At 43.3% G+C, this 13,764-nt stretch overlaps 1 protein-coding gene across 1 annotated transcript in view; it reads right to left on the bottom strand.

Annotated features, from left to right (window-relative positions):
* The window catches only part of LOC129695814 (probable E3 ubiquitin-protein ligase HERC1), a 291,266-nt gene that overhangs the window by 45,651 nt on the left and 231,851 nt on the right, over window positions 1-13,764 (bottom strand). Inside the window, 6 exon segments of the mRNA XM_055633161.1 lie at window positions 605-760; window positions 1,129-1,310; window positions 1,753-1,891; window positions 6,840-6,965; window positions 7,455-7,520; window positions 10,202-10,492. Coding sequence (XP_055489136.1) covers window positions 605-760; window positions 1,129-1,310; window positions 1,753-1,891; window positions 6,840-6,965; window positions 7,455-7,520; window positions 10,202-10,492 — 960 coding nt within the window.

Genomic DNA, 13,764 nt, shown 5'->3' on the forward strand with positions numbered 1-13,764 from the left:
GGTACCCATGTAGTAAATATTAGAAACATACAAAATAGGTGCAGGAGGAGGCCATTCGGCCCTTCGAGCCAGCACCGCCATTCATTGGGATCATGGCTGATCGTCCCCTATCAATAACCCGCGCTTGCCTTCTCCCCATATCCCTTGATTCCACTAGCCCCTGGAGCTCTATCTAACTCTCTCTTAAATCCATGAAACAGGACGAAGTATATTTTCGTATAGTTGTATCTAACAAAAAACAAAAGTTGTTTACTGCACAGTATAATTCTGCAGTGAAGTCAGAGAACTGGTGAGCAGTTTACTGCCACCATCTTTCCATGATATCTTGCAATAAAGTCTCTTGAAGCAAACCTGCCAAGTCTCCTCTTTTCGTTTCCCTTTAATTTCCATCAAAATTAATTTCTTCCACGCATTTTTCCACCTATTTTCTATGTTTCTATAACCAGTAAAGGGCAAGTACAAGATGATTCATCACTTGATGAGATGAATAAATTACCAGACCGGGATCAAATATATCTCAGGTTTTCAAAGAAGCAAGTTGGGTCATTATGCAACTGCACATGATATTTACTTTATAGATCTAGCAAGTTCTGGATATCAGTACCTGTCCTAGTGAATAATCTTCCAGTGCCGTCACTTTTTCAGGCAGCATTTTGTTGGATGTACTCCTGAGACCCAGGCGTCCATAATCTCCACTCCCAAAAGTAAAGAGTTTTCCATTAACTGTTACCACAGCTGAATGTTTAAATCCACAAGAGAGCTATTCAAGCAGGAAGAAACATCATTTAGTTCAATTTCTTGGAAACAACAATTAAGTACATATCTTGAAAAGCTGCCCTATTCCCAAGTTTCTTGTACTTGATGGACATCAGATATGGAGAGCCATGGATTGCTGCTTGTGGGGTTAAAAATTATTACATCCATACTATTGTGGAGGAATGAAGCATTTCCATTTTATTTGTGTTGTTGGTGCTCACTCCAGGCCAACCCCTGCACAGGACTCAAACAAAACAGTTCTGTACACAACACCCACTGCCGTGGATGACAATTAGTACAAACAAGTAACCGTATGAAAAGTGTACCAAAAACTTATCAATCTTTTCACCGTGTGAGAAAGAGTTGGCATACCTGCACTATGTCTTCTCCCTGCAGCGCTTCGATTTGCCTAGGTCTGCGCTGTCTTTCACTATTTCCATGTCCAAGCTTTCCATAGTCACCATCACCCCAGCTGAAAACTTCCCCACTCTCAGCGAGAGCCATAGAATGACCATCGGATCCACATGAGGTGACTAACTGTATCACAACATAACCTGGCAAAAGGACCAAAATGCTGAATTCTCTGGAGGTCTAAGGAACTGTAAAGGTTAGAATCTTAAACAAAACACAAAATGCAGGAGGAACTCAACAGGCCAGTGCAGGAAATAGACAACATCCATTCAGACTGATAGTAGTTTGGAGGCAAGACAGAGCCTGGCAAGTGATAGGTAGGCTCTTGTGAAGGTGGGGGCGGGGTATTGTGTTCATTCGCAGATGGGTGGAAGGGGGAAGGGTATTGTGTTGTTTCGCAGAAGAGTGGAATAGGACAAAGTAAAGATGAAAAATAAACAAAAGGATGTCAGATAAGGAGAGAAGAGGAGTGGTGCCAAGCCAGAGGAAGGGATATGGATGGAAATGGGCAAGGTAAAAAAGGGGGCAATTTTGAGAATCAATAGTGAGCAATTGCATCAGTTGTGGAGTGTTGCACATGCTTACCCTGCAATGCTGCAATGACAGTGGGAGTGTGGAGGTCATCAGAGTTTCCTTGACCCAAGCGTCCATAGCTACCTTCTCCAAAAGCGACCACAGTTCCATTGGCCTGAACAATAAAGGTACAGTTCTGTCCACAGACCACCTAGTCACAAGAAAAGCAATGAAATCTTAATTATATTACACAGCACCACACATTACGATACATTAGAACTTTATTTATCACAGAAGGAAAATTGATTGGGGAGTCAGTCTACCCCACGACGAAAAGGGGGGGGAGGAGTGGTACAGTTTGATAGCCACAGGGAAGAAGGATCTCCTGTGGCGTTCTGTGCAGCATCTTGGTGGAACCAGTCTGTTTTAACTGCACTAATTATTGTTGATTGCAGGGGAGAGAGAGGTGGGGGAAGAGAGAGAGAGATATGGGGGGGGGGGGGGGGGAGAGAGAGAGAGGGAGAGAGGGGGAGAGGGGGGGAGAGAGAGAGAGAGGGGGGGAGAGAGAGAGGGGCGAGCGAGAGAGAGAGGGGAGGAGAGAGAGAGCCTGGCGAGTGAGTGGGCTGCGAACAGCGGAGGGACAGAACCGGCTTAACTCTCTGGAAAGCGGCAGCTGAGTGAGTGGGCAGGCGGGCAGGGGAGGGGCTTCACGAGCATGGAGAAAACTTCCCTCGCTCGAGGCGTGGCTCACAGCCGCTCTCGAGGCGTCGCTCACAGCCGCTCGCTCACAGCCGGAGGCCACCAGTTTGCTTCTGAATCCTCTCCGTCTCCTCCGCCCGATCATAGAACATGGCGGCGGCCGTTATCGTCGCGCGGGGCACGTGATGAGATGGTGGCCCTGGCAGCCATTACTCCCCCTGGGAGGCCCCTTATAAGATCTTTGGTCCGCAGCACAGCGGGAGGTGAAAAAATGACTGAGTGGGTGGGGGGTTTGGTGGAAAGTGCGCCTCTGCGTTGAGAACATCTGCTTTAATCGAGGGCGGGGAGGGGGCGGTGCCGCGAGCAAGGTCATTGTGACGCCAGCTGGGCAACGGTTTGATTTTAAAACAAGTCAGTTTTGTGAACAATTTTATTGAAAACTAGACCAAGTGCAGACCCGTTGGGTCTGTTTTCCCCAACGTGCGTTTGCGGGGAGGGGGGGGCTGCGGCATCACACTCACATTAACCACCCCCCAAACACACAGGTGGGGGGAGGGGGGGAGGGGGGGACGTGGAGATGGGGGTGGGGAGAGGGAAGGGTGAGAAGAGGGGAGGGAGGGGAGAGGGGGAGGAGGAAATGGGAGAGATTTGGGAGGGAGAGCGGGGTAGGGGGAGTGGGAAGGGGATGGGAAGAGGGAGGAGATGGGGAGTGGGAGGAGAGTGGGGAGGGCAGGAAGGGGGGGAGAGGGGTAGGGGGGGTGGAGAGAGGGGTAGTGGGGAGTAGTGCAAGAGAGAGGGGAAGGGGATGGGGGTGAAGAAGGGGGTGGTAGGGTAGGGTGGAGAGGGGTGAGGAGAGAAGGGGGAAGGGGGAGGAGGAGAATGGGGTGGGGGAGGGGATGAGAGAGGGGTGGGGGAGGGGGGAGAGAGGGGTGGGGGAAGGGGATTGAGGGAAGAGGAGGGAGGAGGGAGGAGGGAGGGGAAGGAGGAGGGAGAGGGAGATTGGACATCTGTGAGCATTGGGCATTGTGACATCATTGTGACCTATTTGAACCCCTCCAATCTGGCTTTCGCCCCCTCCATAGCACAGAAACTGCTCTCCTCAAAGTCCTCAACGACCTCCTCACCTCTGCTGACTGGTTCCTTCAACATCCTCATCCTCCTCGACCTGAGTGCAGCCTTCGATACAGTGAACCATAACATCCTGCTTACCAGACTTGGGGACCTTGGCATTGAAGGTTCTGCACTCAGCTGGCTCTGTTCCTAGCTTTCCAACAGATCCCACTTCATCTCTCTCCATAACCACACCTCTGCTACAGCCACAGTCACTCAAGGCGTTCCCCAAGGCACCACTGTCTCCCCATCTCCCCAGGCCCGCAACCTTGGCGTGATCTTTGATTCCACCGTCTCCCTTGAGCCTCACATCCACCATGTCATTAAAACCTCCTTCTTTCACCTCCGCAACATCGTCAAAATCAGACCCTCTCTCACACCTCCCGCTGCTGAAAGACTCATCCATGCCTTCCTCTCCTCCCGACTGGACTACGGCAACTCACTTCTCCTTGGCTTCAGCTCCACCTACATCAACCGACTCCAACTGGTACAGAACGCAGCCGCCCGACTCATCACCCACACCAAATCCTGGCATCACATCACTCCAGTTCTCAAACAACTTCACTGGCTTCCCATCTCCCACCGGATCACCTACAAAATCCTGGTCCTCACCTACAAAGCCCTCCACCATCTGCCCCCCCCCCATATCTCACTGACCTCCTCTTCCCCCTACCAACCCTCACGGTCCATCAGATCCACATCAGCCGGTCTCCTCTCCATCCACAAGTCCAATCTCCACAGTTTTGGGGACAGAGCCTTCTCCAGGGCAGCTCCTAGGCTCTGGAACTCCCTCCCCCAACATATCCGCAATTTTCGTGTCCCTCACCCTTCCAGTCCCGCCTCAAGATACACCTCTTCACCTCTGCCTATCCTTAGCCCCACGTCCCCCTCCCTTTTCATCTGTGCTTGAATTGCCTCATATTGTGTTTTGAATTTGAATTCTGTCTTTAATTTGTGTACTAGTCATGTCTCTACTATTTATTTCATTCCGCTTACATGTTTTTCCTCTACTTGCTAAATTTTTGTAAGGTGTCCTTGAGACTCTTGAAAGGCGCCCATAAATAAAATGTATTATTATTATTATTATATTTTTTTAATTTTGGGGGGGGGAGAAGGATTTTATTAAAAATGTGTACTAAACACGACAAAATTTAATCAGGAGTGGATACTTGGAATGAAAAGTGAAGTCTCTACTGAAATGGGAAACATCTGGGCGTGTTTGCGTTTGGTGTAGCAATGAATCAAAGGCTGGCAACCACAAGTCAGGCAGAAACACACACAGCCAGCCAGCCACAGAGGGAGGGAGGGAGGGAGGGAGGGAGGGAGGGAGGGAGGGAGGAAGGAAGGAGGAGGAAGGAAGGAAGGAAGGAAGGAAGGAAGGAAGGAAGGAAGGAAGGAGGGAGGGAGGGAGGGAGGGAGGGAGGGAGGGAGGGAGGGAGGGAGGGAGGGGGAGGGGAGGAAGGAAGGAAGGAAGGAAGGAAGGAAGGAAGGAAGGAAGGAAGGAAGGAAGGAAGGAAGGAAGAGGAAGGAAGGAAGGAAGGAAGGAAGGAAGGAAGGAAGGAAGGAAGGAAGGAAGGAAGGAAGGAAGGAAGGAAGGAAGGAAGGATGGAATAGATAGGATAGATAGATATGATATTTTAGCCTCAGTTTTTAAAAAAAATACTGTTAGCTAGGAACATAATAAAAGTGCCTAAAGACTTTCAGAGAAAGTTATCAAATTAAATTTGATACTGAGCAACATAAACAGAAATGATTGATGTTGGTTTATTGTTGTCACATGTGCTGAGATATGAAAGAAAAACTTTGTTTTGTGCTATCCAGTCAAATCATACCATAGAAGTACAATAAAGCCATATTAGGAGCAACATGTGTAAAGAGAAATGTAACCAGAGTGTGGAATACAGCGCTACATCATTATAGCATTACAGCTCCAGAAAAAGTGCTGATAAAAGTTGGGACAGGCATTCAAAAGTTTTATCTGGGTAACTTTCAGTACTCAAAGGAGGTGTGAATAAATTTAAGGTATGATTTTTAGAACCATGGGATTAAATCTTAAAATATCATAATTGATGTACACTCAATTAATTTCAATGATGATGGTTGCAAATACCACATTCATGTGCAAATACCACATCCAAAAACATGTTGGATCATTTGCACCAACTTTTGATGATTTCCATGTTACAATAAACATGCAAGAACATCCTTTTGTTCTGCCACTTACAAGGAATTAATGGTTCCATGTAACTATAATAGGTTCACCATCATTTTTTAATGATTTTTAAAGCAAAACTGGAACAAGATTTATTCATAAACATCTGAGAGGTGAGCTGCATTACAAATTCTGGTATCCCTGCATTCTGATAGCTGCATTACAAATGCTATAACAAGGACTCATTTAAAACATGGATATATCACATAGATATGTGCGGGTCCTGCTGCTGCTGCCACGTGCTGTTCGGTACTTTTGTAAGTTTGTTGGCGCAGACACGTGGCGACACTTGTGTACTGCCTAGATTGTATGCAAAACAAGGCATTTCACTGTACCTAGGTACACGTGACAATAAAGTAGTGTATCATTCATTCATATGGAAAACAGAACATAGGTACAGCACAGGATCAGGTGCCATCAGCCCACGATGTTTGTGCTGAACAAGATGCCAAATTATACTGATCTCTTCTGCCTGTACAGGATCCATGGCGCTCTACACCTTGTACTTCCATGTGTCACTAGCGTTCCCACAACTATGCCTCCACCGTCACCCCTGGCAATGCGTTCCATGCCCCCACCACCCTCAGTGTAAAAACATGCCCATCAAACATCACCATTAAAATATCCCCCTCTCATCTTACAGCTATGCTCTCTAGTGTTGGACATTTCCACCTTGGGGGAAAAAGGTTACAACTGTCTACTCCATCTATGTCTTTCATAATTTTATATACTTCTATCAAGTCTTCTCTCAACATCCGATGTTCCAGAGAAAGCAGTTTATCCAAACCTCTCCTTGATGCTGAAACACTCAAATCCAGTCAGCATTCTGGTGAATCCCCTCTGCATCTTTGCTAAAGCATCCACATGCTTCCTATAATGAGTCACCAGAGCTATATGATACGATAGAAATTTATTTATCCCTGGAGGGAAATTGGAACTGCAAGCAATACTCAAATTGCGGCCTAACCAAAGTTTTATAGAACTGCATCATGACTTCAGTGATGTCAGGAAAGTAGTCATTTAAAATTCAAGGAGTTCTTAAGCACATTAGCTACCATTGCCTAATTTTGGTCTTAAAATGTTGTTTACACTGATGTTTCATATGTGGAACTTTTGATTGAAATAAAATAATCTTCACCTGAACAGCTTGTGTCAAAGTTGGTGCAAGGGTGGGTATTAAGGCACTGCCTCCAGCATCAGCCAGCTGTCCATGACGTCCACCTCCCCACAGGAATACTTCGCTTTTACCACCGAGTTGCCAGTCCTAAATAAAGTAAATGTTACATTATGCATATATCATGGCCAGGAAAAGATAATTGGAATTGGATTATATACCAGTTAGCCAATTCTTATAATTTTAGGGTATAAAGCTGAGAAGTTGGAAGATCCAAGTGCAAGGGTCCTGTGATAATTAAACTCGGTAACTTTTAACCTAACTGCATTGAATTCACAGAAACCAGCAAACTGTCAGTCTCACTTGAAACAACTAACATGAAATTCAAGAGTAAAGAATAATCCTTTGTGCTGAAATATTAGCTTTCTCTCTTCACATATGTTGAGTATTTCCAGCACTTATTGGTTTTACTCTTTAGTGGTACAAAGATATTTTGAAACCAAGTGCAGGATACATTCACCTTCCCATTTAACATACTAGATGCAGAGTAGGCAATGTTTCATGGATATTCTGAGCAATACGACATTTGGGAAACAACTTTCAAATGTGCAATATACTGCAAATGTTCTAATATTTTACCTCTGGTCTAGATGTGGCCCAATTCATAAGCTGCTCATCCATTACATAACTCCATTTATTGTTCATCTGTTCAATAAAAAATATTTGTTGATGATAATTTGAAATAGTTAAGAAAAACGTTTCAGCAATGGCAATTATTTATACAATTCTACCAATATTATTATTAATTTTCTCTATTAATGCTCAAAGTTTCGGTTGCGAATCTGATATTTTAAAAAAGTTTTCTCCCCCCACATACGCTAGATAATTGACATCATGGAAGGTGGACATCAGCACTCCCATGTTCACCCGTGAATAAAACTCATTCCATATGCCACCACTTGATCTGAAGCTTGGCAGATCACGGCTCTTCATGCACACATACAAGTTTTTTTTTAAGCATGATATTGTATTCTGCCAGCAATGTCATCTATAATCAAGATATGAATCTAATAATACTAATGATATAATAAAAAACAGAAAACTACAAAAAATTGAGAAGTTTTGTTATTAGGAAATGTACAGATCTTAAATCTGAACTAGGAATCACACTGGAATCACAAGCCTTTTTCAGTGCTTTACTGTTAATATAATTCATCATATCATATCATAATTTAGCTGTTGGAATTGGATGGCGTCATAGTGGAATTTGTATTTATACAATGTATTTATACATTTTATATAGCAAAATGACCTTGACTCAAAAGTGTACAAACCAGTGTGTTGAATGACCTGAATTCTTCTGATACATCGAGTGGGCCTTTAATATTAGCAGCTAGCAAAAACTGCTGCTTCTACATTTCTAACATTAAAAACACTTGTTAAGAGAATCCTGCAAATGTAACTGAATAAAAAGTCTTTACTGCTGGATTATAATTTGCTTTGTTAGTTTTACATTTCTTTGGTTGGACATAGAATATAAAACAGTACAGCATAGGAATAGGCCCTTTGGCCCACAATGTATGTGCCGAACAGGATGCTAAGGCCAACTCCTAATTGCCTGCACATATTCCATATCCCTTCATTCCCTGTGTTGGTTACAGAAGTCCCTTAAATGCCACCATCTTATCTGCCTCCACCATCGCCCCTGGGAGTGCATTCCTGGCATTATTGGCAAACTTGTCCTATGCATCTCCTTTAAAATTTGTCCCCTCAGCTTCTAGCTAAGCAAGGGAGACACGCTGTCAAAATGATAGTACTATTCTTAAACAGCACTGTATCCAGGCGAATGTAAAACTTGTTTGAAATTAATCCCTTAAGCATTCATTTTTTCCATACATACACTGTATGTGCATTATCACAAAAGCATTTAACTGTGTATTTTAGCTTGAATCACAAGATAGTGAGTTTACATCCAACTCTAAGATATGAGCACACCACCAGAGATATAATTAATGAAAATGAAAATTGTAGAATTCTCCTTTTCTATCCATGTCAGCACTCTACTCCCAATACCATGTTCTCTAATTTTGCCCACTAATCTCCTATGTGGGATCTTATCAAATGCGTTCTGAAAGTCCAGGTACACTACATCCGCTGGCTCTCCCTTGTCCATGTTCCTAGTTACATCATCAAACAATTCCAGAAGTTTAGTCAAGCATGATTTCCCTTTCGTAAATCCATGCTTACTCAGACCAATCCTGTTACTGCTATCCGAATGTGCCGCTATTTCATATTTTATGATTGACTCCAGCATTTTCCCCACCACCGATGTCAGGCTAACTGGTCTATAATTCCGTTTTCTCTCTCCAGCCTTTCTTAAAAAGTGGGATAACATTAGCTACTCTCCAATCCACAGGAACTGATCCTGAATCTATAGAACAATGGAAAACATCAGTCTACCCAACACCATTTCCTGCCTAATGTGGATTTCCTTCAGTTCCTCCGTCACCCCAGATCCTCTGGCTAGTACATCAGGAAGATTGTTTTTGTCCGCCTTAGTGAAGACAGATCCAAAGTACCTGTTCAACTCATCTGCTATTTCCTTGTTCCCCATAATAAATTCACCCTTTTCAGTCTTCAAGGGTCCAACTTCGGTCTTGACTAATTTTTTCCCCCTTCACATACCTAAAGAAGCTTTTACTATCCTCCTTTATATTCTTAGCTAGCTTACCTTAGATTTTAAACACGATTAAAATTCCAGGTTACCAAGTTGTTTAGCTATCAAGTTACTATGGCAATTGAAGGTCAACTTATGCTTTCATCTTAGCATGAAAACTAGGGATGGATAAGAAATAAGCTATAAAACCTTCACCTTAAGAGTTGAATGCAGTGAAAAAATTAACACACTCATAGTTAAGGGCCTGTCCCACTATACGAGTTTACCCAAGAGCTCTCCCGAGTTAAAAAAGTCAAACTCGTGGTAAGTACGTAGAATGTACGTAGCGGGTACGTCGGAGCTCGGGATGTCTCTTAGTGGCTTCGTAATGCTAACAGCAGGTACTCGGGAAACATGGTAAGTTCGTGAAGTTTTTTCAACATGTTGAAAAATGTCCACGAGAGCCCCGAGTACCTACGAGCGGCTATTACCGTAATTCTCCGAATTCGAATCAGGGGAAACTCGGGAGGACTCTTGAATTACCTCGTACAGTGGGACAGGCCCTTTAGTTGTGAAGTTATAGAGTTGACAATGTAGCCATCGTCCATTAGTAATTAAAGACACATATGGCTGAAATATAACTAATCATACTTCTTTTTTGGAGGGTTAAATATAAATTAAATATTAATTCACCCAGCATACATATAAAAGTCCATTTATAAAATCCTACCAGTGCTTCGATGAACTTTGAATCTGAAACCTGACTGAGGTCTGGAACATTGAAGGTTTCAGGGAAGGTGCTTCCTTTTGCCAATGCTTCAGCACTTTTAATAGTAGCAGAGAAAGTTGCCAGCCAAGCCCATTCGGGTGAGACCGGGACTGGTTCTGGAGTACTGATTTTGTGGTGAGGTGGATCAGTTGTTCTTGAAAGGAACTGGTCTAAACCAAGGCCGACTGTCAGGGAGGCTAAACTTTGTAGGAAGATGCTGTGTATAAGTTGATCTCCACAGGTAACATGTGGCTGAGGAGTAAGAATTAAAAACACAAGAATTTATTTATTTGCACAATAACTACAGATCAATTTTTAGTTGGTTATCAACAGATGCCATCATCTCCAAAAATATACATTTATTTAATATTGTACTTTGCATTGAAAACGACTGTCTTTCAACCACTAAATAAGTCAACATGCAGTCATGTCAAACTGCTGTGCATACATTATTTTTAAAAATTCAGTCATCTCCAAATGCAAGAATTGTGTGGGTGGACATTGTTTTGCTGTAAACCAGGAAAAATGCTAATTTATATCAAAAAGGTCCTTTCACTTCCATTGCTTCCAATGGATTACAGCAAATCCGAACCATAATGAATTCATGATAAGGTGGTGAACTATTAGAGCCAAGATTTTTGAATATAAACCATTGAAACCATTGAAATTGCTAGGTTTTGACTTACAATTAATATACATTATTTAACCTTTATCATATGCATTGATAAGATAATTTATCAAGCCCGGTGCAGCTTTTATTGGAATATGTTTTGCTGGTAGGTGTATAAATAAAAACCCAAACAAAGACTGGATAGACTCGGCTTATACTCGTTAGAATTTAGAAGATTGAGGGGGGATCTTATAGAAACGTACAACATTCTTAAGGGGTTGGACAGGCTAGATGCAGGAAGATTGTTCCCGATGTTGGGGAAGTCCAGAACAAGGGGTCACAGTTTAAGGATAAGGGGGAAATCTTTTAGGACCGAGATAAGAAAAACATTTTTTCACACAGAGAGTGGTGAATCTCTGGAATTCCCTGCCACAGAAGGTAGTTGAGGCCAGTTCATTGGCTATATTTAAGAGGGAGTTAGATGTGGCCCTTGTGGCTAAAGGGATCAGGGGGTATGGAGAGAGGGCAGGTACAGGATACGGAGACTTTCCAGAACTTTCTATTAACAATGAATATTAAAAACAAACTACATTATTGTATGTATTGACATTCAGCCAATGATTGCGCCTCTCTGTAAATACAGACACCAAGACACCTTTGTAACAACTTTAACGATTACAAGTGTATTTGGAATTCATGCAATACGAGTTATAACCTTAAATGCAGTTTATACTCACATAGACAAGAAACTACTTCTTAAAAATTAATCAACACAATCTTGAGTACAGTTAATAGAACGTAGTGCATAAATTAATTGTTCCATAAAGTATTTTATCAGGTTCTTGCACCACTTGGAATATACCAAATCCTTACACTGAGTTGTGCATCCAGAGGTCAAGTTAACCAACTTCTACCCTTGACTTTGACATGGCTCCCAGAGATAGACAATAGACAATAGGTGCAGGAGTAGGCCATTTGGCCCTTTGAGCCAGCACCGCCATTCAATGTGATCATGGTTGATCATCCCCAATCGATACCCCGTTCTTGCCTTCTCCCCATATCCCCCGACTCCGCTATTTTTAAGAGCCCTATCTAGCTCTCTCTTGAAAGCATCCAGAGAACCTGCCTCCGCCGCCCTCTGAGGCAGAGAATTCCACAGACCAAAACTCTCTGTGAGAAAAAGTGTTTCCTCGTCTCCGTTCGAAATGGCTTAATCCTTATTCTTAAACTGTGGCCCCTGATTCTGGACTCCCCCAACATCGGGAACATGTTTCCTGCCTCTAGCGTGTCCAAGCCCTTAACAATCTTATATATTTCAATGGGATAGCCTCTCATCCTTCTAAACTCCAGAGTGTACAAGCCCAGCTGCTCCATTCTCTCAGCATATGACAGTCCCCCCCATCCCGGGAATTAACCTTGTAAACCTACGCTGCACTCCCTCAATAGCAAGAATGTCCTTCCTCAAATTAGGGGACCAAAACTACACACAATACTCCAGGTGTGGTCTCACTAGGGCTCTGTACAACTGCAGAAGGATATTTTTGCTCCTATATTAGATTCCTCATGTTATTAAGGCCAACATGACATTCGCTTTCTTCACTGCCTGCTGTACCTGCATTCTTAATTTCATAGACTGATGTACAAGGACCCCCAGATCCCGTTGTGCTTCCCCTTTTCCCAACTTGATGCCATTTAGATAGTAATCTGCCTTCCTGCCTACCTCACATTTATACACATTAAACTTCATCTGCCTTGCATCTGCCCACTCCCCCAACCTGTCCAAGTCACCCTGCATTCTCATAGCATCCTCCTCACAGTTCACACTGCCACCCAGCTTTGAGTCATCTGCAAATTTGCTAATGTTACTTTGAATCCCTTCATCAAAATCATTGATGTATATTGTAAATAGCTGCGGTCCCAGCACCGAGCCTTACGGTACCCCACTAGTCACTGCCTGCCATTCTGAAAGGGACCCGTTAATCCCTACTTTTTGCTTCCTGTCTGCCAACCAGTTCTCTATCCACATCAATACTGAACCCCCAATACCTGTGTGCTTTAAGTTTGTATACTAATCTCTTACGTGGGATCTTGTCGAAAGCCTTCTGGAAGTCCAGATACACCACATCCACTGGCTCTCCCTTACCCACTCTACTAGTTACATCCTCGAAAAATTCTATAAGATTCGTCAGACACGGTTTACCTTTCATAAATCCATGCTGACTTTGTCCAATGATTTCACCACTTTCCAAATGTGCTGCTATCCCATCTTTAACAATTGGCTAGCAGTTTTCCCACTACCAATGTTAGACTAACTGGTCTGTAATTCGCAGTTTTCTCTCTCCCTCCCTTTTTAAAAAGTGGGGTTACATTAGCTATCCTCCTAGTATCCTCAGGAACTACTCCAGAATCTAAAGAGTTTTGAAAAATTATCACTAATGCATCCACTAGTTCTGGGGCTACTTCCTTAAGTACTCTGGGATGCAGCCTATCTGGTCCTGGGGATTTATCGGCCTTTAATCCATTCAATTTACCTAACAACGGCTAACCTGGATTTCACTCAGTTCCTCCATCTCATTTGACCCCCGGTCCCCTGCTATTTCCGGCAGATTATTTATGTCTTCCTTAGTGAAGACAGAACCAAAGTAGTTATTCAATTGGTCTGCCATGTCATTGTTCCCCATGATCAATTCACCTGTTTCTCACTGCAAGGGACCTACATTTGTTTTAACTAATCTTTTTCTCTTCACATATCTATAAAAATGTTTGCAGTCAGTTTTTATGTTCCCTGCCAGTTTTCTTTCATAATCTATTTTCCCTTTCCTAATTAAGCCCTTTGGCCTCCTCTGCTGGACTGAATTTCTCCATTACCCCAGTCCTGTGGTATGCTGCTTTTTCTGGCTAATTTGTGTGCTTC

This window comes from Leucoraja erinacea, chromosome 1 (assembly GCF_028641065.1).
Source record: "Leucoraja erinacea ecotype New England chromosome 1, Leri_hhj_1, whole genome shotgun sequence".
Classification (NCBI taxonomy): domain Eukaryota; kingdom Metazoa; phylum Chordata; class Chondrichthyes; order Rajiformes; family Rajidae; genus Leucoraja; species Leucoraja erinaceus.